We start from the raw sequence: 19,528 nt of genomic DNA, 5'->3' as shown, positions 1-19,528 counted from the left end.
ACTACCCTGTTTACTCCTCTGGCAACTAAAGCTGTGGGGTTAGAGCCTTCCTGGGATCTCGAGATCCGTGCAGGAGATACAGGCCGCAAAACCGCCCTCCAAGGAGCCCACAGAAGTGACTCTTTTTCCCTGACCACTCAGCTCCTTGGTCCTTGCAATCTGCCAGGAAAACCTACTAAGAAACTGTGTCCACGGATGAGAAAAATGGCCAGGCCAGCGACGCGTTCTACCCGCCTGTTGGCAATTTCCAGCTGCCCCAACTGGGTGTCCCTGCACTCTGGTTTCTCCTGATAGGATTATTTTTCACTGCAGCCTGTTCAGGCAGCTACAAGCTGTGTCACTGTGTTAAATGAGGCCACCATGCATGGTAGTGTCATTTATTTAACAGGTTTCACTCAACAGAGTCTTACACGCTTTATGCAAAATGCCTCTAAAAACTGGACGACTTCCTGTCCCTGATCCCCTGAGATTAAGCAGTGTGCTCCCTCCCTCCCTCCCTCCCTCCCTCTCTCTCTCTCTCTCTCTCTCTCTCTCTCTCTCTCTCTCTCTCTCTCTCTCCCTCCCTCCCTCTCCCCCTCCCTCCTCCCTCTTTCTGTGTTCTAGACCTCGGCTGATCTTTCTTACCATCTTACCACTGTCTCCCATCAAGGATCTGTAGCTGTCCTGAGTGTGTGAATCCTAAGAGACTGAGATTTGTTGAGCTTTAGCACATTCTTACTCCCAGGACTGAGGCCAGAGAGGCCTGGGGAAGGTCTCCAGATGAACTAGATCTGTGCGCACAGCTCTGCAACCCTTATGGGCACTGACTCAGCAGAGGCTCTGGACCTGGTCCTGCCTGGAGGATGCTATGCTGGGACAGCAGCTCTGCTCTGCTCTGCTCTCTCTGGCGGGTGAATGTACCATATCCTTGTTACTCAGAAAGCCTCCTAAATGTCTAAAGGAGGGCCCCCCAAGCAGAATGGCGTGCCCAGTTTTCCGGCCATCCTGGTGGCACACGAGTTCTGCTTCATTCTGAATTCACTCTTGGGGGAGGGGTTGGCAGGCAGCTACCACCATGTGGGAGGAAGCAAATATCCGCCAGGGGAAAGGCCTTTCGTGGAGAAGGATATGCTGAGAGCATCCTCAGAGGACACTGGGCTCAGAACTCGGGATTCGATCCTGTACTATACTAGCCAGGGATCTCCAGGGAAACAATACAAGCTGGGCACTCAGATGCACAGCAGGAGATTTCTTATAATGATTGGATCATGACTACAATGACTGAAGAGTCCTGGGATTGCCAGCTACAGACCCAGGAGATGTAGCTGAGCAGCTCCTGGGCAAAGGACACAGGCTCAGGATCCAAGAAGAGCTGAAGCTTCCATCTGACTCCAAAGGGGAGAGAAGAAAAAAGTCGCAGCCCAGAGGCAAGCAGGAGGGATTTCTTCTCTCTCAGGGTCGCTCTCTGGCCTGCTCGGCCTTGGGTCCACTAGAGGAGGCCCATCCATGTTATATAGGTATCTGTTTCACTCTGGAAGGCTAAATGATGACATTCAAGACACCCTCACAGAAACACCAACAACATTATTTAGCCAAACATCTGGGCAAACTCTGGCCCAGTCAAGCTGACCCACAGAAATGTACCTTCATAGGACCAGACCTTTCGCACGCTGTATAAAAAGGTGGGGTGTGGTGTGGGGAGGGGAGGGGACGTCAGGTGCTGCTCTCTACCATTCCTCCTGGAACCTCTCCTGAAGATACTACAGAGCAACCATGCCCCCCCAACCCCCATGCATCCTCTAACTTCCAAACTATGAGCCACTGGGCCCCATGAGCAACCTGAGAACAGGGACTCTGACTCAGCTGGGCTGTTGCATCCAATGCCTTCCAGAGCCTGACACACCTGTTTCCCCCGGCCCCCGCATGAAAGCCTCATGAAGAAATGGGTGAAGAAACGAAGTGTCCCAGAATGAGGTGGCCATCTTTAAGCCCACTTGGTCATGTGAACTGAATGTCAAGTATTAAAGCAGAACCACACAACAGTCAAAGCATAAGCTGCAAACAAAAAAAAAAAAAAAAAAAAAAAAAAAAAAAAAACCGCTACCAAAGAGAGGTCGCCCTGCCCTGGAAGACAGTCCCTACGTCCTGCATTGCAGGCGGGGTGTAATTAATTAACCAGATGAAGTAGAATGATAGATATTTATTCTGGGAAAGAACTCACACGGAAAACACACGTGACTGCCTGTGGCGGTGTTCCTGCTCCAAGGATGCAGACACTGCCTCCCAGATGCTCTCTGCCTCCCAAAGGGGCTTCCCCAGTCCTTTTCAGCAGGGCAGGTGTGCATCACTACACTGCATGCCTCTGACCAAACAAAACCACGCAACATCTGTCCCAATCCTCCTGACTCGGTCTTCCAGGGATTGCAGGGACGAGCCAGCACGCTCGGCTCGTGGGGCCATTTTTATGACACCGAAGCCTGTACCTAAGCCTCCTTCCTCTGATTTTCTCCTCTGACCCCGCGGGGTGAAGCCCCACCCCTTTGTCCCACCCACTCGGAGTCTCTGTCCTAGGAGGAGCCAGTTCGGGGCTACACTTCCTTCTTTTTCCAGTCTAAAAATAAGCTCTGACCCCTTTATGGGTCACGCATTGGCTGCTGAAGTCTTCCCGTGGGCTGGGGGATGTGAGCCAAGGCCGTGAACGTCCTTCCTGGGAACAGCTCAGGTCACAGAGCATCGTGCGCAAATGGCCACGCCCCGACGGCCCACCTCTGGGCACTCCCCGAAGGCTCAGGCTGTGATCCCCGAGCTTCTCCCAGGAGCTAAGATGCTTCTACCCCGCTTCCCTTCTTAAGGAAATCGCCTCTTTCTGCAACTTCCACCCTCTTCCTTCATCCCTAAGAACGCACATCTATTTTTGGCAGCTCCACACACAGAATCAGATTCTCACGCCGAGAGAAGGAAGCGGAGAGCAGAGGAAACGGGCCCGAGGGGGGGGGGCAGTGGGAGGGGGGGAGGGATAATCCGCTCCTGACCTTGGACAAGCCAAGCTCTGCAAACCCTGAGCTCTGAGCTGAGCCCGTGCGTGCGTGCGTGCGTGGTGCTGGAGTTCGCGGGGCCACTTTACCATCTGCTGTGGCTCTGGCTGACTCGGTGACTCCTTCTTTTGGAAGGAAGGGGTTCGTATACACGGCTACCACCTTGATGCCAGAAGTGTGCCTCCTGGGAAAGGTGAGCACCATCGATGCCTCCCCCAAGAGGACAAGGGGAGACACTTATTGCCTCCATGTGCCTGCCCGGCTGGGACTGAGACCGAAGAACAAAAACTGACCTGGGTTCAGCAATACGCAGCTCTGTGCTGGGGACACGCACGAGCTGCAGTTCGGCGTGCCTAGCTGTCCCTATCATGGAAGACCGTTCGTTGGGCACAAGTTGTCTGGCAGTGACAGTAGGAAGCTGTGTGGGTTACGGTTTTCAGTGCTAACACAGGACACCCGGCAGGGGCAACCCCAGGGATGGCAGGGTCTATTTTGGCTCGCAATCTGAGAGGACTGACGGCCACGGCCGTGGCCGGGAAGGGTTAGGGCAGAAGCGTGAGGCGCCACCATTGGGAAGCAGGGAGGCTAACGCTGGTACTGAGCTCCCTTCCCCCAATTTATTCAACCCAGCACATCTGCCCCTGAGGTGAGGCGGCACCACCTGCACAAACAAGCTCCCTCACAGACAAGCCTGAAGTCTGGTCCCCTGGATGACTCCAGGTCCGGTTAACTCGTCCACTACCATCCACCATTACACAGACCACAAGTGTTTATGGTGATGGTGGGCCCGTAATGGCTGGTCACCAAAGACAGCAGGGCCTTACCTCCGCGCCTGCCAGCACTCCGTGTGTTAGCTCTCACCCTTCCTGACAGCCAGGACAGGCAAGTGCGTGGAAGACAGTTCAACTCCCCAGGCGCAGGTGGCCATTTTCAGCCTCCTGGCCAAGCTGAAATGCCCGGGCCCTGGCCAAAATCCCTGCCTCTCTTCCTCTCTTATACAAACATTCCTGTTTCCAAGGCTTTTCCTGAAGTTGGTTTTCTTGTCGTTTTGTTTTGTTTTTTTGTTTTGTTTTTCACTTTCCTTCATCTACAGAAAATGTCTATGAACCTCACCGTGAAATCCAACCCCAGAAACTTTACAGTGGAAACATGACCCAGACACGTAGATCCAAGGAGAGAGAGAGACTAACTCTGGAAGCTGAGGTATAAGAAGGCTCTCCGCCCCATGTCCTTCCCCACCCTCCTTAGGAAGCTGGAGAATATGCTGGAAGACACCTAAACACAGTCGCCACCATGGGCACCCCTAGCCCACCCCCACACCCCACGTGGCTCACCTGATAGGCAGCTTCTCTCATGAACTGCTTGGCTGGCTGCTTCCAGATGGCAGGTACTGTGATGACCCATCTGACATCAGAGTTCTCAAAGTCGGACCCCGCCTGGTCGCTCAGCTCCTAAGCCAAGAAGAGTAAATGTGGCAGGTGGGGAGACACTGCTGGCCCCCGGGGACACACCTCCTGTGGTTTTGCTGCTGAGCAGCAGGCTTTTAACGGTACTCCAGAGGAATCTGTGCTTGGCACTCCACACACAGCGGTGTGGAGGTGGGATGCTCCCGGCCGCCTGCCTCGTCATCCCGTCATCCACATCCTTCAGGAGACGGTCTCCTCCCCACATCCCTAGCTCCCTGAAGACTGCTGTCCCTGTGGGTTTGCCTGTTAGGAACGTTTCATACAATTATATGGAATTATATGGTGTGTCCTTCCTTTTACTTTCCAAGACAGTTCTCAAAGTTTATCCGTACTGTATGTAACGTATCCGGATTTCATTCCTTTCTATGGCTGAATAACATTCCAGTGAACGGACTTACCGCATTTGGTTGTCCATCCGCCGATGGACATCTTATCATGAATAATGAGCTCTCATTAAAAGGTCCTACATACGCGTGTTTTCATGTCCCTAAGGTGTGTGCCTAGGAGTAGAGTTGCTGGGTGATACCTGTGTTTATCTTTTTTTTTTTTTTTTTTTTTTTTCAGGAGCTTCCAAAACACCCGAACCATTACACCTTCCAGCCAACACGGCCGGCCGAAGAGCTCGCTCACACCCTCCCCCTGCAGGCTGAACCTCTGCCTAGCTGCTGGGCCTAACAGGAGGCTGCCTGCCCTGCCACCACCCCTGGGCCACCCCTCAGCAGCCATGCCTCAGCCTCATCCTCACCTTCAGGGCCTGCTCTTTAAAGTGCTGCAGGGCGTGTGCAAAGATTTCGAGGGCTTTCACTTTCTTGCCGTTTGCCGCTGTCAGGTCTGTGTCCATAGTGAGGTCCTGGAGGGAGAAAGACGCCGCCCTGTGATACAGGAAAGGGTGAAGGAGAGCCACGCCTCTGGTTGGGGGAACTACTGTTTGGAGGCCATGTTCAGAGAGGCAGATGCCACAGTTCACCCCCAAAGGCACTGGCAGCAATGCCCCCCTCCCGTTGTATAAGAGCCCTGGCGGTTCTCTCCGGGTACCACGTTCCCTTCCTCCCTCCCTCCCTTTGTGGGGTCCTCGGGAGCAGGCATCCCTGGCCAATAGCAGGTCCCAGGAAGAACGGATGGGTAGCAGGTGCCAAGCCCAGTGACTTCCAGACACCAGTCACCCCCTGGGAGCCCAGCGACAGAAGGTTAAATCACGCCACTCGGCTGCCAAGTAGGATGCGAACACACAAGAGTCTCTCCTTCCCCCGTGAGATGCCTGCCAAGCCACCAAAATAGAAGAGCTCCTATTTTAAGGTCAGTTCTGTCTAATCTGCTGGAAGTTGGGCATGGCTGCCTCTCCGGCTCTGTCAGGAGCCAAAGCAGCTACTGCACATGGTCCTCTGGTAGAGTGTGGGTGGAGAGTAGAAGGAAGCCCCTGGACTAGCCTGCTTATTAGTGTCAGGGACAAGTTAATCAGTGGACATCGGACCGACGACGCAGGCCGGATAACCAGGCTACGCCTTTGCTTTAGGCAGGGTCCCTGTGGAACCTTCAGGTGTACCCCAAACCGTCTTCAGGTACAAGGCAGTCAGACAGGCATTACTTTCTGTTTGGGAGAACCCCGGGGGACTCCATTTGAACAGCCCTCACTCTAAGGGCCCTTGCTCTCCCAGAAGGACCAGCTCACCCCTGTGGTGTGCAGTTTCATCTTGAACTTTTCCAAGTATAGCCACTGCTTGGCCTCGTTGGGGTCCAGGTCATGGTAGAAGTCCCTGGCGGCGTACCCAAAGCTGTGGAACTTCCTGTCTGGTGTCAGCAAGATGGTGGTCGGGGTCTTCTGGTTGGAGACGCCGGGGTCACCTCCCTCCCATCTCCTGTCAGGAGGGAAAGCAGAAGTTACAGGTCTTTGAAAACCCCAGTCCAGTCAGCATAGTAGGACAGGGAGTACCTACTGTGTGTACGTCTGTCGTGAGTGCCCGGACTCACTCCGTATCAGCTAACATCTGGTTAGACGTGCCTCAGTTAGAACGAGGAGAAGAGGCAAAAACCAGGTTCTCGCTCGAAATAAGTTCTGTGTATATCTTTCACTTGGCGTTTACTGAGCAGTTACTAAGTGCCGCACGCCTGTGGCACAGGGGCACGATGCCAAATGTGTTTCGGTCTTCTAATAACTCACGTTCTGGAAGGACATATGTTTTGTTTCTCGATTCCAGGCTTCCAGCAGCATCTGCTGATACAGAGCTCTTCTAAATAAGATGAGTGTGAACAAACACACCTGACCTTTCTGTCCAGATGGAGCGAGGGAGCTCAGGGAAACGGCCCGAGGGACCAGATACGCTAGACGCAGTGGTGGGTGGGCCCAGGGGACTGGACCCAGGAGAGAACCGAAGGAGAGGACTCCCCTGAGAATCAGACCACAGAGACAAGGTCGCCCCCAGGCTGCTCTAAGGTGGGCTGGGCCAGGCAGCTAAGTGTCAGTCAGATGAAGAGGGAGGGATGAGCTGGAGAAGCAGCAGAGGAACCTTCAGGCTCCGGTTTTATCTGTGAACAATGAGGGATGCCGAATGGACGAGATACGCTGATGTTGGGAGCAAACTGAACCCTAAGGACTGGAAGTCAGAAGGCAGCTGTAGGGTCAGGCCCAGGCTGGGGCAGATGTAAGAGAGAGGTGGAGCAGCCGATGGCTGTTGGGAGCACAGACAATGGCCTGGAGTGCTGGGCAGGAGCACTCGAGGGGAAGGTGGGAAGCACCCAGAACGGCACATGCACTTAACGGGCGGAGATGACCCCAGACACAGCGTCCTCGGCTCAGCGGCAGCGCAGTAACCGGATGGGACAGCACCAAGGGGTCATCCGGGACTGGTCCATGATAAACCCCGAGGGGGAGGGCACAGGGAGCCAGACTCCGGTGCCGTGGGGCAGGGCTGGGGCCAGCTCAACCCGAGAGACGTTTCCTTCTTCTCCTGGGCAGACAGAGAAACTAAAGCCGGGGAAACGGTGTGGGGAGTACATGTCACCCCGCCCTCCACAAGCCAGGGCTGCCAAGAGCACACACTGACCCCTTCCCCACCAAGCCCAGACCTGGGAACAGGCTCAGCTGGAGACTCAGCGCCAGACCCTGGCCCAGTCCAACAGGGGAGGGGACAGCCGTGGCCCAGGCTGAGTTCCAGCATGAAGAGGCCATCGCAGGGCAGATGAGCGCCTCCCTCCTGAGGGACTTGCACTGGGGCAGTTCTGGCATTGTCCCTGGCCAGCTTCCCAGGCAGGATGCATGTTCCCCCACAGGCGGAGTGCCCCAGGTGACTGAATGGGGACATGGGGTCTCTTTCAGGGTAGGAAGCTCTGTTCTCTGTTTTCTGCCAAGTGGACACCCCAGAGCTTCTCCCACTCAATCTTTTATTCGTTCAGTCCTATAAATTTTATATATTTATACCCCTACTGTGTATGTGCGTGTGTGCATATGTGCATGTGTGTGTGCATGTGAGTGTGTGCCTGTGTGGGTACATACATGCATATGTGCGCATGTGTCTGTGCATGTGTGTCTGTGCTTGCGTGTGTATATACATGTGTGCATGCATATGTGCATGTGTATCTGTGCATGTGTGTGTGCGCGACTGTGTATATATGCGTGTGTGTGCATGTATGCGCACACACATGTGTGTGCACTGTGTGCATGTGTATTTGTGCATGTGCATGTGTGAGTGTTTGTGCAGGCACCCATGCACTGGCCAGAGGTAAACAGTGACATTTTCTTTAATTGTTCCCCCGCCTTATTTTTTGGGACAGGGTGTCTTACTGAACCCGGCACTGACCAATCACAATATGCTAGCTGAGCTCTAAACCTCACCACTGTGCCCAGCTTTTACATGGGGGCTAGGGGTCTTGAACTCAGGTCTGAACTCACACTTGCACAGCAAGCACTCTACCCACTGGAACTGCTTGATGGCAGCAGCCTCTGGGCCAAACACTCCTCTCTCTGTTTTCTCCACCTCGGGCTTAATGAGGCGTGTTGACATATGACATTGCAGACTGATATTTTACTTTACAAACCTCACAACAGAGTTCTGGAAAACATAACTAAAACAGGAAAGCAAAAATACGAAACAAACAAAACCCAAAACAACCATTAATGTTTGTTTGTTTTTCGAGACAGGGCTTCTCTGTGTGGCTTTGGAGCCTGTCCTGGAACTCGCTCTGTAGACCAGGCTGGCCTCGAACTCACAGAGATCTGCCTGCCTCTGCCTCCCTAGTGCTGGGATTAAAGGCGTGCGCCACCACTGCCCTGATGAGGTGACCGGGCCACATGACACCCCTCCCCCTGGGCACCTCACCTCATCACGTGGATACACTCTGGCTCCTTGGTAAAGCTGTAGGCATAGCCACTGGATGTGGTCCCGAAGTCGATGGCCACCACCACAAGGAATGGCTGCTCCTCTGAGACCGGGTCAGCGTCGTTCTGCAAGTGCACACACAGCAAGGCACCGGAGGGTAAGGGCGTGGCCTCTACCCCGCCCGCTGCCCAGCCGCAGCTCAAGCAAGCAGACCAGCCTCAGCTCCCACCTGACTGGCTCAAAGACCCAGACACCCAGATTGGGGTGCAGGTCAGACACGCTGCTTCCCCGTCGTGCGCACGTGGCCAGCGGTGGATCGAGTGGCTCCTGTGTGGACACAATCTCCCCTCGGTGGCTGTCCCCAGCGCCCTGCCACCACTCGCCAGAGCCTACCCCATCTTTGCTGTGTTTCCTTTACATGGGCAGGCGCACGCATGGTGGCCGGCTCTGTCCAATGCTACACGCCCATCACGTGACCTCGGTCCCCTGGCCTCAAGTCCTCAGCTGCTGCGCGGCATCTGTGAGGCCTCCTCAGGTGCCCCAGCTCTTTGTTTTGTTTTCCTAGAGCAACACAGCCTTTCCTTTCCTTTCCTTTCCTTTCCTTTCCTTTCCTTTCCTTTCCTTTCCTTTCCTTTCCTTTCCTTCTGTTTTAATTCCTAAAGATTACGAACCCGGCAAACGTTGGACTGGGCGGCTGCTCTGCTCTGGTTAGACGGGGTGTGGGGGTGGGGTGGGACACACTGCCACTAGCCTCCCTTCCCACTGTCCCCGACTGCTCTGCCAAGGAGCATGGGGTGCAAAGTCTGAATGCCCTGTGACCAGGCCTACAGGTTACTACTCCCTCCACTGGACTCACTCAGGATGTGGCCAGGACTAACGGAGTTCCTGGAATGCAAGAAGACTGAGACTCTGGGGTGTAAGCCATTCACAGGGGCAGGACAAAACAACGCAGCACCCCCCCCCCCCGTGAATGGTGGCTCCCACGTGCTCCTCATAAGAGCACCCGCGGGTCTAAACAGCGTGCGTGAAGGAAGCTACCCTGTGGGCTTCCCCTGCCATCCATCTGTCCTTGTACCTGAGGACTGGGGAGGGCAAGAGCCCATCCCCCCCCCCACTCTGAGCAGTGGCCGCTCAGAGATCCCCAAGGAAAACTAACAAAGGAACGGCTTCCTAGCCACTGACTCTTGGACACGGAGAGAACCTCCGTGGACAAAGCCACGGCGTTTTGCTGATTCATCCCCAAGGCGGGGTGCTTCCATTACAAGAAGCTGCCTTGACATCTCTAGGCTCCAGTCTCTCTCTCGGGAGCCGATTCCCTCGGTCTGCTCACGTTATCCTCCAGGCTGGTGCCCCTAGAAACATCAGCCACACCTCGGAAAGCCTTTACAGGCCCAGGGGTGTGGAACAGGCCTGGCAGAGTGCACATGTGTCAATGTGCGCTCAACAAGGGGATGTAAAGGACTGCCTAGCAGCCTGCGGCGGGAGAAAGCAAAGGCAGTTAGGGCATGGGCAGGCGCAGGCGCACATATTGCTTACCAAGATATGGGAAGGGGACAGAGGTGTTATTCCTGTGTCCCCGAGACTCCGGGCTGGAGAGGAATATGCAGATGTGGGGGCTGTTTCTAAAAAGAAAGACAAAAAATTAGATTCGTAAAAGTGACATGGGCCAGCAGCCTGGGGAGCGGAAAAGAGTCCTCTGCATCTCTGCTCCCCACACGGGGGTTCGTGGAAGTCTGCTACCACACTGAGCAGGGCTAGTTCCCAAACAGGAAGGCAGGGTGTCCCTACCCAGGCCAGTACCACATGCTTGGCCTTTAGAACTTGGACAAGTGGATAGCCCTGCCCCTTTTCTCCAAGTGACCACCAGGCCTGACACACACACACACACACACACACACACACACACACACACACACACAGCAGAGTTGCTGCTCTGTCCCCAGAAAGGCTCAGCTCTTGTCCAGGTGCTCTGTATTGCAGACTCCACAGGGGACCAGTGCAATCTGAATCTTCTGCAATGCCGCCCTTGTCTTCATCACATCAGCTGTCTGCAAGAGCCCATGTCAATTCCCTCAGAGAACAAGGGATGGGGGGGGGTCACAGGGCCCTCACCTGAGATCCCATTCCTCCCAGCATGAGTATGCCATGCAAGTGCTGGAGTACACAGGCTGGGGAACTTCAAGGTAAGAGGCTCTCCCAGTGTGGCTATGGGTGAAGATTTTCTAGCGTGGCTGCTTTGTGGTCACCTGTGTTCCTGTGAGTGACTCCTCACCCACACGGTCTGTAAGCCCAACAGACTCATTTCCTCACTCTGGTCTTTGGTGGAATCATACATGGTCATTGGGACGTGTGACTGTGTGTGTGTGTGTGTGCACCACCCTCTTCTAGCACAAGGACCTCCAGAGCACAGAGAACTGGCGTCTTTGGGGGTGCTGAAGTTGTCCAACATTCAGGGGAGAGGAGTGGCAGCCAGAAGGTAGCTGGGTTAGCTTCCCTGGCCCTGGGACACAAAGGACACCCAAGTCAAACAGACGAAGGACCAATGGCAAAGTAGCAGAAATATCACGTTATCCTGGCTCTGTTGCAAGGATTTAAGTACAAACATTTGTTTTAGAGCAGACTCAGAGGCCCCCAAGGACAAGAGACCTGTCCTTGGTCAATGCCTGAAGGCTCCACAGTGGCCTCATGTCCACTGCCCAGGGCTGGCATGGCCACAAAGCAACCAAGCAAGGACCAGCAGCTGCCAACCAACCAGGGAAACAATAACCAGATGCTGCACGCCCACCGGTACAAGGGGCCAGGCATTACTCTGAATACACTGCTAGTTTAGTGCACAGCTTAATTCCATGTAGGCGGTGGGTGGGTTGGCTTTATCTGGGAAAGGCTCTCCCCTCCGGGGGAGCGTGAGGAATAGCTCCATCTGCTAAATCACTTTGTGTTAATCCCAGGCTCTTGCAGAATTATTTTCTTTTCTACTCGGTGGGAATTCAAAGAGCATCATCTCAGTGACCCCCCGAACGGACTGAGAACTGAAATGGACCGTGAAAAGGCCAATGGGAAGCTTTGAATCTGCAAGTCACCTCCTCTATCTGTGAGCTCATGGCTCTTCTCTTCGCCAGGAGGCTCAGCAAGTGTAGGAGAAGGTGGCCAGCCAGCTTCAGCAGCCACTGGAGAAATGCAGACCAAAGCTACACACACCTTGGATCCAAGCGCCTGGAGAGCACAGGCAGGTGGATTTCTGTGAGTCTAAAGCCAACTGGTCTACCAAAAACTACAGTGATACGCTGCTTCGCCCACAAGGTTGAGCGTAATTTTTAAAAGGGAAAGAAAGCAAGTACAGAAATTGGAACTCTGGTGCGTTGCTGGCGAGGATGTAAATGGTACAGCTGCTGTGGAAGCAGTTTGGCGGCTCCTCGAAATGTCACATACAGAATTTAACTTCCATGATCCAGCAATGTAACTACTAGGGACTCGAAAGCAGACTCCCAGAGAGACTTGTATGTGAATGTTCACAGCGACGGTATTCACAATAACCGAAAGGGCGCAAACAAACTCGTGTGACCGTCAACCAAGGAGTGGGTGTTCACTCAGCAGTACTCGGCACAGCACAACTGTGTGCAAAGGGAAAAGCCTTCCTAAACATACTCTCACGCCAGCGGACCCGGGAAATGATTGAAATAAGCTGGACACGAAAGAGTAAATAGTATGTAACTTCACGTATGTGAGCTATCCAGATTGGGCAAGTCCAAAGAGACAGGAAGCAGATGAAAGGTCACTGGGGGTTATTGCTTAATGAGCCCAGAGTTCTTGACTGGGCCCATGAAAAGCTTTGCAAATGATTAGTGATGCTGTGGTGCAGTGTGGCGAATATAAGTTATGATGCTCAACTAATGGCACATTTTAAAACTGTTCCAATGGAAAGTTCAGTGTTGCGTATACTCTAAAGTACGTAGTTCAGCTGGTAGAGCGCTTGCCTAGCAGGCACAGAGCTTAGAACAGAGTTAGAACCCCCCACCACTGTATAGTGACCCACACCAGTAATCCCAGCACCATGAAGGCAGAGGGGCTGGAGGATCAGATGTTCAAGGTGATCCCCAGGCTACATAGGGAGTTTAAGGGCAGCCTGAATTACTTACATCCTTGTCTAAAAACAAACCCTGTAACTGACCTTGCTCGTCAGAGGGCACGATATTTCCTGTACCTATTAGTACCCATGTCCCAGGGTGCTTGAAAAGAGAGTGGAGTATACTTGGCTCCTCTGCTAGCCCACTGAACACCTCCAGCCTTGTTTGTCTACAATCCCAAAGCACCCCTTCCCATAAAAGCTAGGGGATTCCTCTGTCTCTGCACAGGGGCCTTGCCAGGTAATCATTCCACTGATTGATGATGGTCCCATTTTATGTGCCACCCCTGGGGTAACCTCGGGAGAGTTGCCATCCACCCGGGGGATGCCATCTCTCCACCTGCTACCTAGAAGGCCGGAGGCAGTGTGTCCACGTTTGCACAGAAGGCCTTGGAAGACACCAAATATCTAATTGCCCAGAAAACCTGGCGCTGGCAATTAGCGAGCAAGCTATCGTGCACAGATGACGCCTCCACCCTCCTGTTGCCTGGATCTAATTATCCAATCACTCAACCTTTCTCAAGCACGTCTTTGTCTGTGCCACTGGCATGCAGAGCAGAGCGGCACGTGCCCAGCCATACATTGAGCACACACATGCCTTGGGACCTCGGGGAACAACAGGACATTCTGAGGGCAAAAAATCAAGGAGATGCTTCCCATCCTCCCGTCCCCGCTGCATATGGTATAGTATTAAAAAAAAAAGAAGAAGAAGAATCATTTGACTTGCTGATCACTTCCCGGGCCTAGAGGCAGTCGAACTTCATGGATTTATTCCATCAGGAATTAAAAGTCAGCTGCACTGTGCAGATTTCAAACTAATCTGCATAGATGGGGTGGAGTGGTAACATTTTCACAGATATGTGCAAAAACACTTTTTAAAACCCCATGGGGGATTGGAATAGCCTGCTGTAATCCTTGAGACGGGGGAGGGGGGAAGAAGCTTAATTCCTGTGCTCTGATAGTCTCAGCTGGAACTGACCTCCTCCATCTCCTCCACGCTGTATACAAATAAGGATAACTAAACACAAACAGCAAAGGAACAACAGGACTTTAACCATTTCCTGAGAGGCGACTGAACAGACACCAGAGTGGTCTCTGAGTCTACAAAAATAGGGGACAAGAGTGTTTCTCTGGCTATCACTTAGACAAAGGCCAGCTACAAAGGGAAATGACACGTGTCATTAGTTCATGCCCAAGTGCAGTGACATCTCCACAGGACACAAACAAGCATGACACCAAAAGCTCAGCCAGCGGAAAGTTTCTTACTGGTGGGCTTGAGGGGGAGGGGGATGAAGCCGGAAAAAAAAGTCTCAGCTGTAGACATAGGGAAGGCAGACCCAGACCGTAGGAATGTGGAGAAATAAATGTGTATATGTATATATGCACACACATATATGTATACACACACACACACACACACACACGATGTATGTATGTATGTATGTATGCATGCATGCATGCATGTATGTATGTATGTATGTATATCCTAGTGTTCCCACTGGGTCACACAGAGGCTACCCAAAGTCTTTCTACAGAGCCATGTGTGCATTAGCTGTCTGTGGCTACGGACAGATTGCCTGAGGTTATCAACTGGAAAGAGGGGAAGGTTTATCTTGATTGGCATCTCAGGGATCAGGGCTGGCGGCCTGGCCCTGTTGCTCTAGGCCTGTGGTGGGAACATGTGATGGAGGACATCTGCCCACCTCATTTGGGCCAGGAGGTACAGACAGATAGACAGACACACACACACACTCACACACACACGGGGGGGGGGGGTGGGGTGGGATCTCAACATCCGATTCACAGACACACCCCCATTGACCTTACTTCTTCCCAGGCGTCTCAAGTCACAGAAGTTAGAAAGACAGGGACCATTTCAAAGGTGCAAACCATCAACAGCAAAACCCTGGCGGTGCTCACAGGACATGTGACCCTGGTGCTTTCCGTGAATGGAAATTTGACCATCGAGTCTCCTTCATCACCGGCTTTAGGTAATTTTTTTTTTTCAGTATTAAGAATTGAACTCAGAGCCTCACAAATGCCAGAAGTGCTACACCGCTGAGCCATATCCGCAGTCCATGGTTAGATAATTTATTATCACTCTGGTCTTGCACAACTGGGGTATGCAAGGTCTTTTTCTCAATAGTTTAGTGAATGTAAAAGCAAGTTGATAGGGTGTTTGTTCATTCACTTTTTACCTTGGAAGCCTCAAACACATTCTTCAAATAAGTCACTTTTAAAAATAATGTCTGCAGCACAGAGGGCTGTAGAACATGAAATATTCACACAGCAAAGTAAAAGGCAAACTAATAAAAGTACCCTGGACCAATAAGCCTCCTGCTATGGAACTCCTTGGAATCCAGCCTGGCAGCGAGGAACAGCTAGTTAGCTTAACACTCATGGCTTGCCTTTAATGGCCTACAAATTAAAATGTGGGCTACAAAATTCGAGGCATGTAAAAATTCGACACAGTTTTATTTGCTCTGGGCTCTAATGGCTTTAATCAGAGCAGACATTCTTTAAAAAAAAATAGACAAATAAAATCTTTGGGAAGGGAGTCGTAATTCATAAACTTGCTTGTTGCCCTTGCCTCCATGGGGGACATCAGTCAGCAAATGGCCGTGAGCAGACTCCCCGGCTCTCTGAGACAGATGAAAATCGATCTCCCACCCTAAACACGAGACTTTTAAAGATGATGGAGCCACTGGGCTGACCTCAAGCCCCAGCGCTCCAGGCTCACGTAAAATGTGACAGGTGGTCTTAACCCAGGCTTGTCTGTCTGTCTGAAGAGTTCTCCTTGCTGGCCTTCAGATTTATGTATCCATTAAACAAACAGTCCTTCCCAAAGACAGTTTTTTTTTTTTTTAAGGTCTTACAACTGTAAAGAAAAAAAAAAAAAAAAGCAACATATACGATTTCCGTTTCTTCTTTCCTGGGGTTGCAGTTGTTTGCCTAAGTACCAGCCTCTGCGGAGAAGCCTGCTCTTTTTCTCCCTTCTTGTAGTGTTATCTTGGAAAACCTATCTGCTCGAGGTCATGTGTAGGTCACTGGAAAATGTCTTTTGGGAAGGAGGATAAAAACTCTTTTATTGCCCTAGTGCGGGCTTCATGGCTAGCTGAACTAACACATTACACCAAGCTTAAGTTCCATCTCAGTAAATAATTGATGATGGGATCCTTTTTTTTTTTTTTTTTTTTTTTTTTTTAAATTAATGTGGTTGATGTCCAGGGTAAATGGAAATTTTATTAGCCGGAGCAGGGAGACCCTCTCACGACAGAGATCGCTGAGTACAAAGTAACTGCTCCGCAAATGCTAAATCCTAATTATGGAAATGAACACTCGGTGGCTGAGACCATTGCTGAATGGGGGCTGTCACCTTCTAGTAAGCCTTCCTGCTTCCTGAACAGTGCAAGAGGATAGTCAGCTTTCCCCGGACTCAGTGGGTTCCCAGAGATGCTCAGTTGGGTACAACACTTTCTCCTAGCATAGGTGGCCAGATCTTCAAATAGTGCCTCTAAGGTGTCCAGGCAACGGCTAGAAGAGGGTAAGATAGACTGAAGGGTGTGTGTGTGTGTGTGTGTGTGTGTGTGTGTGTGAGCGAGCTTGACAGCATCTAGAATCAGCGGGCCTCTGGACACGCCTGAAGGCAGTGGTCCTGACTGCCCAAACTGAGGTGGAAAGCCCTGCTCCTCTGCTCCTCCGCGGATAGCACCGTCTATCTCCTGGCTGAGATCCTGGAATGTGTGGTGGAATGTACTGGAGAAACGGAACTGAGGAGCAAGCATCATCCGCCCACCCGTCACTCTCTGCCTCTGCCTCCTGACCGGGGGATAAAGGAACTGGACGCTGCTGCAGCCTGGGCGCTGCCGCAGCCATGATGGACCACACCACTGAACTCCTCGCCAGAATAAAGGCTTCCTCCCATAAACTGCTTGTGTCGTACTATTTCATCACATTAGGAAAGGGACCTAAAGCAGACGGTTAGGTGGGTGTTTACATGTGTCCAAGAGAGAAGCCTGGTGATTATTGTCCTCAGATCTGGGGGCGGGGGGGGGGGGGACGAGGAGGTCTTTCCCAACTGAGGCTCTAACCTCTCAGTCAGCACTTCTGCTAAAATGTGGAGTCAGCCCTCAGGTCATCCAGGTATGCGTCTGTCCTCAGATGGCTATGGTTCCCAGACGAGGAAGATCCTATACTCCTTTCCACCCCCAAGCCCCATCATTCCTGTTTCTAACGCCTCTCACTTCTTAGCTGGCATTCTGCGAAGTTACTGCCACAGCTTTGTTCCGGACCCTCTTGGCCTTGATCGTGGGTCCTGCTTGCACATGCTCAGTGCAAGCCATACTCGCGACCTGGTCAAAGCTGAGGTTCTCCCACATTCTCAGTCTTGCGGCGAGGACAAGCTCAGCCCACCGCATCCGTCTACGGCCTCTTTTCACCCTGTGCCTGGCCATGGCACGTCTGCCCAGGGACCCCAGAACACCTCACTTACTCTGCACGGGAGAGCGCCCCAGCTTCTGCGGCAAACCAGCCCTGCCTGGTCCTCAGGCCGCATCTCCCCAGAGTCAGCCCCGTCTGTTTGGGTGCCTGGAGGAAGGACCCTGTCCGTCTGTGCTTGGCAATGAAGGACCCTGTCCGTCTGTGCTTGGCAATGGACTGCAATATTCCGGCGTCTGCCACTCTAAACTGGGTGTCTCCTTCAAGCAACCACAAGGAAGGGGTGCAGGGCTGGGCACATGGATCCGAGGGTTACGGGCTGATGTGCGTTAGCGCCCCCTGGAGGCTTGGGGCACTAAAACTGCTCCTCCCGAGGGGGCTTCCAGTGCCTGGCTGCCCCAGACGCCCAAAACAAACACATCAGCCGCGGGAGTCTGGACCTGTGAACTTTTACAGGATTGGGATTTTTTTTTTAATTTATGAGATGATGGGAAATGTAAACACTGACCTGATATTATTAATGACTTATTATTCACATCACAGTTATGGAATTATTAAGAAAAAAATAAAGGATTTCCTTTGGGGAAACATCCTCAAATACTCACAATACAGTGACCAGGAATCATGTCAAAATAACACAGGAGGGGTTGTGGCTGGGGTAGGGTGGGTGGGGGTGTGGCCAGGCTGGAGGGTGGGTGGGGGGGTAAGGAGTATGGTTTCTCCAACCGCCACCTGCTCTTGTCCCGCCTCCGCGCCAGCCCCAATTAACACACAGAGACTCTGTATTTGATATAATGCTGTTGGCCCGGTACTAGTTTCTTATCTGCTAGCTCTGTCTTAAGTATTAACCCATTTCTGCTGATCTATGTATTTTCACATGGTCTCCTTACCAGGGAGTGGGGCATGCATCTGGTCTCCCCGGGCTCTCCATGTTGACTCCTCCTTCCTACTTCCTCTCTCCTCCTTCTCTCCTAGTCCCTCCTATCTTCCTTTCCTATTGGCCAACAGTGCTTTATTCACTAACCAGTATGAGAATGACATCTCCCACCACTCATAGAAAAGGTGTCCCGAGGCAGATGTGTAAATGGTTCACTGACCATGGAGGGCATCTCCCAAGCATAGATGTGTCATTTCCTTACACACTTACACACACACACACACACACACACACACACACACACACACACACGTGCTATCCCATGCCTGGCGCTTAAGGGCTACAGTCTGTCTTAGACACCAAGCGTAAGGGTGTGGTCCCAGAGTGGGCAGCAAGCACCATTACAGGCGTACTTCACCAGCATCCTCTCCTTAGACACGGAAGCCCAGAATGCTGACGCGGCTGAGGACTGGCCACCCTCCTCCCTGTCCCTGCCTGGCAGATGAGCAGAGTGCAAAGTGTGTGGAGTAAATGCTAATATTCCTGATAGCCCCTGGGAGCATATCAGCACGGACGGCACCAGGGCTGACACGGGCTTTGCAGCTGGCCATGGTGGCACATACTTACAATCCCAGCACTTGGGAGGTCGGGGGTGGAGGGTGGGGGGGAGGGGTCATCACTCAAAGCTAGCCTGGACTACACAGTGAGTTCAGGGATAGCCTGAGCTATGGAGTAAGACCCTGTCTCAAGAAATAAATAAATAAACAAACCCAAACAAATTCTGTGTGGCTATTTTCATGGAGTGCTGCTGCTTCCAGAAGGTAAAAGAGAAGACAGACAAATGCCCAGAAGCTCAGGGGAGCCTTGGGACCACTCACTGCCCGGCTCTCCGAACTTCAGGGACACCTCCGGGATCCAATGCCCACTCAGCCGTGGGTAACACTCTCCCACACCGGGGAGGGAGGGGCTTGGAGGCTTACAGGGAGAAAGGAGAAAAAGTCCTTCCAAAGACGCCTTAAGATCCTTTTAGCTCGAAACCCATAATTATTTCTCGGTGCTTTTAATTAAAAGAACACTTAGTGGCGAACTTGCATGGACAGAATTGGCCGGCTGGGTCCCGTTACTGATTAATAGTGGGCTTTGCTAAGGTGAGTGTGCGTGGGCAAAGTTTCAAGAGGAGCTTCCCTCTGGGGGGAGTTGGTAAAGATCACGTAACTCAGAGAGGCAGGAGAGAGAACACTGGTGGGCAGTGTTGAGCGGGCCTCACATCCCTCATCCCCAGGCTGGCTCTCTTCAAA

At 52.4% G+C, this 19,528-nt stretch overlaps 1 protein-coding gene across 1 annotated transcript in view; it reads right to left on the bottom strand.

Annotated features, from left to right (window-relative positions):
- Hspa12a (heat shock protein family A (Hsp70) member 12A) overlaps positions 1 to 19,528 on the bottom strand; it is a 56,801-nt gene that overhangs the window by 15,279 nt on the left and 21,994 nt on the right. The window contains exons 2-6 of the mRNA XM_051199785.1: positions 10,330 to 10,415; positions 8,794 to 8,918; positions 6,150 to 6,336; positions 5,226 to 5,330; positions 4,349 to 4,465 (exon numbers count right to left, since the gene is read on the bottom strand). Coding sequence (XP_051055742.1) covers positions 4,349 to 4,465; positions 5,226 to 5,330; positions 6,150 to 6,336; positions 8,794 to 8,918; positions 10,330 to 10,415 — 620 coding nt within the window. The remainder of the gene's footprint in view (positions 1 to 4,348; positions 4,466 to 5,225; positions 5,331 to 6,149; positions 6,337 to 8,793; positions 8,919 to 10,329; positions 10,416 to 19,528) is intronic.

The sequence above is a fragment of the Phodopus roborovskii genome, unplaced genomic scaffold, assembly GCF_943737965.1.
Source record: "Phodopus roborovskii unplaced genomic scaffold, PHOROB, whole genome shotgun sequence".
Lineage (NCBI taxonomy): Eukaryota > Metazoa > Chordata > Mammalia > Rodentia > Cricetidae > Phodopus > Phodopus roborovskii.
The sequence above is the reverse complement of the archived record's forward strand: the minus strand, read 5'-3'. Positions and strand labels throughout refer to the sequence as shown.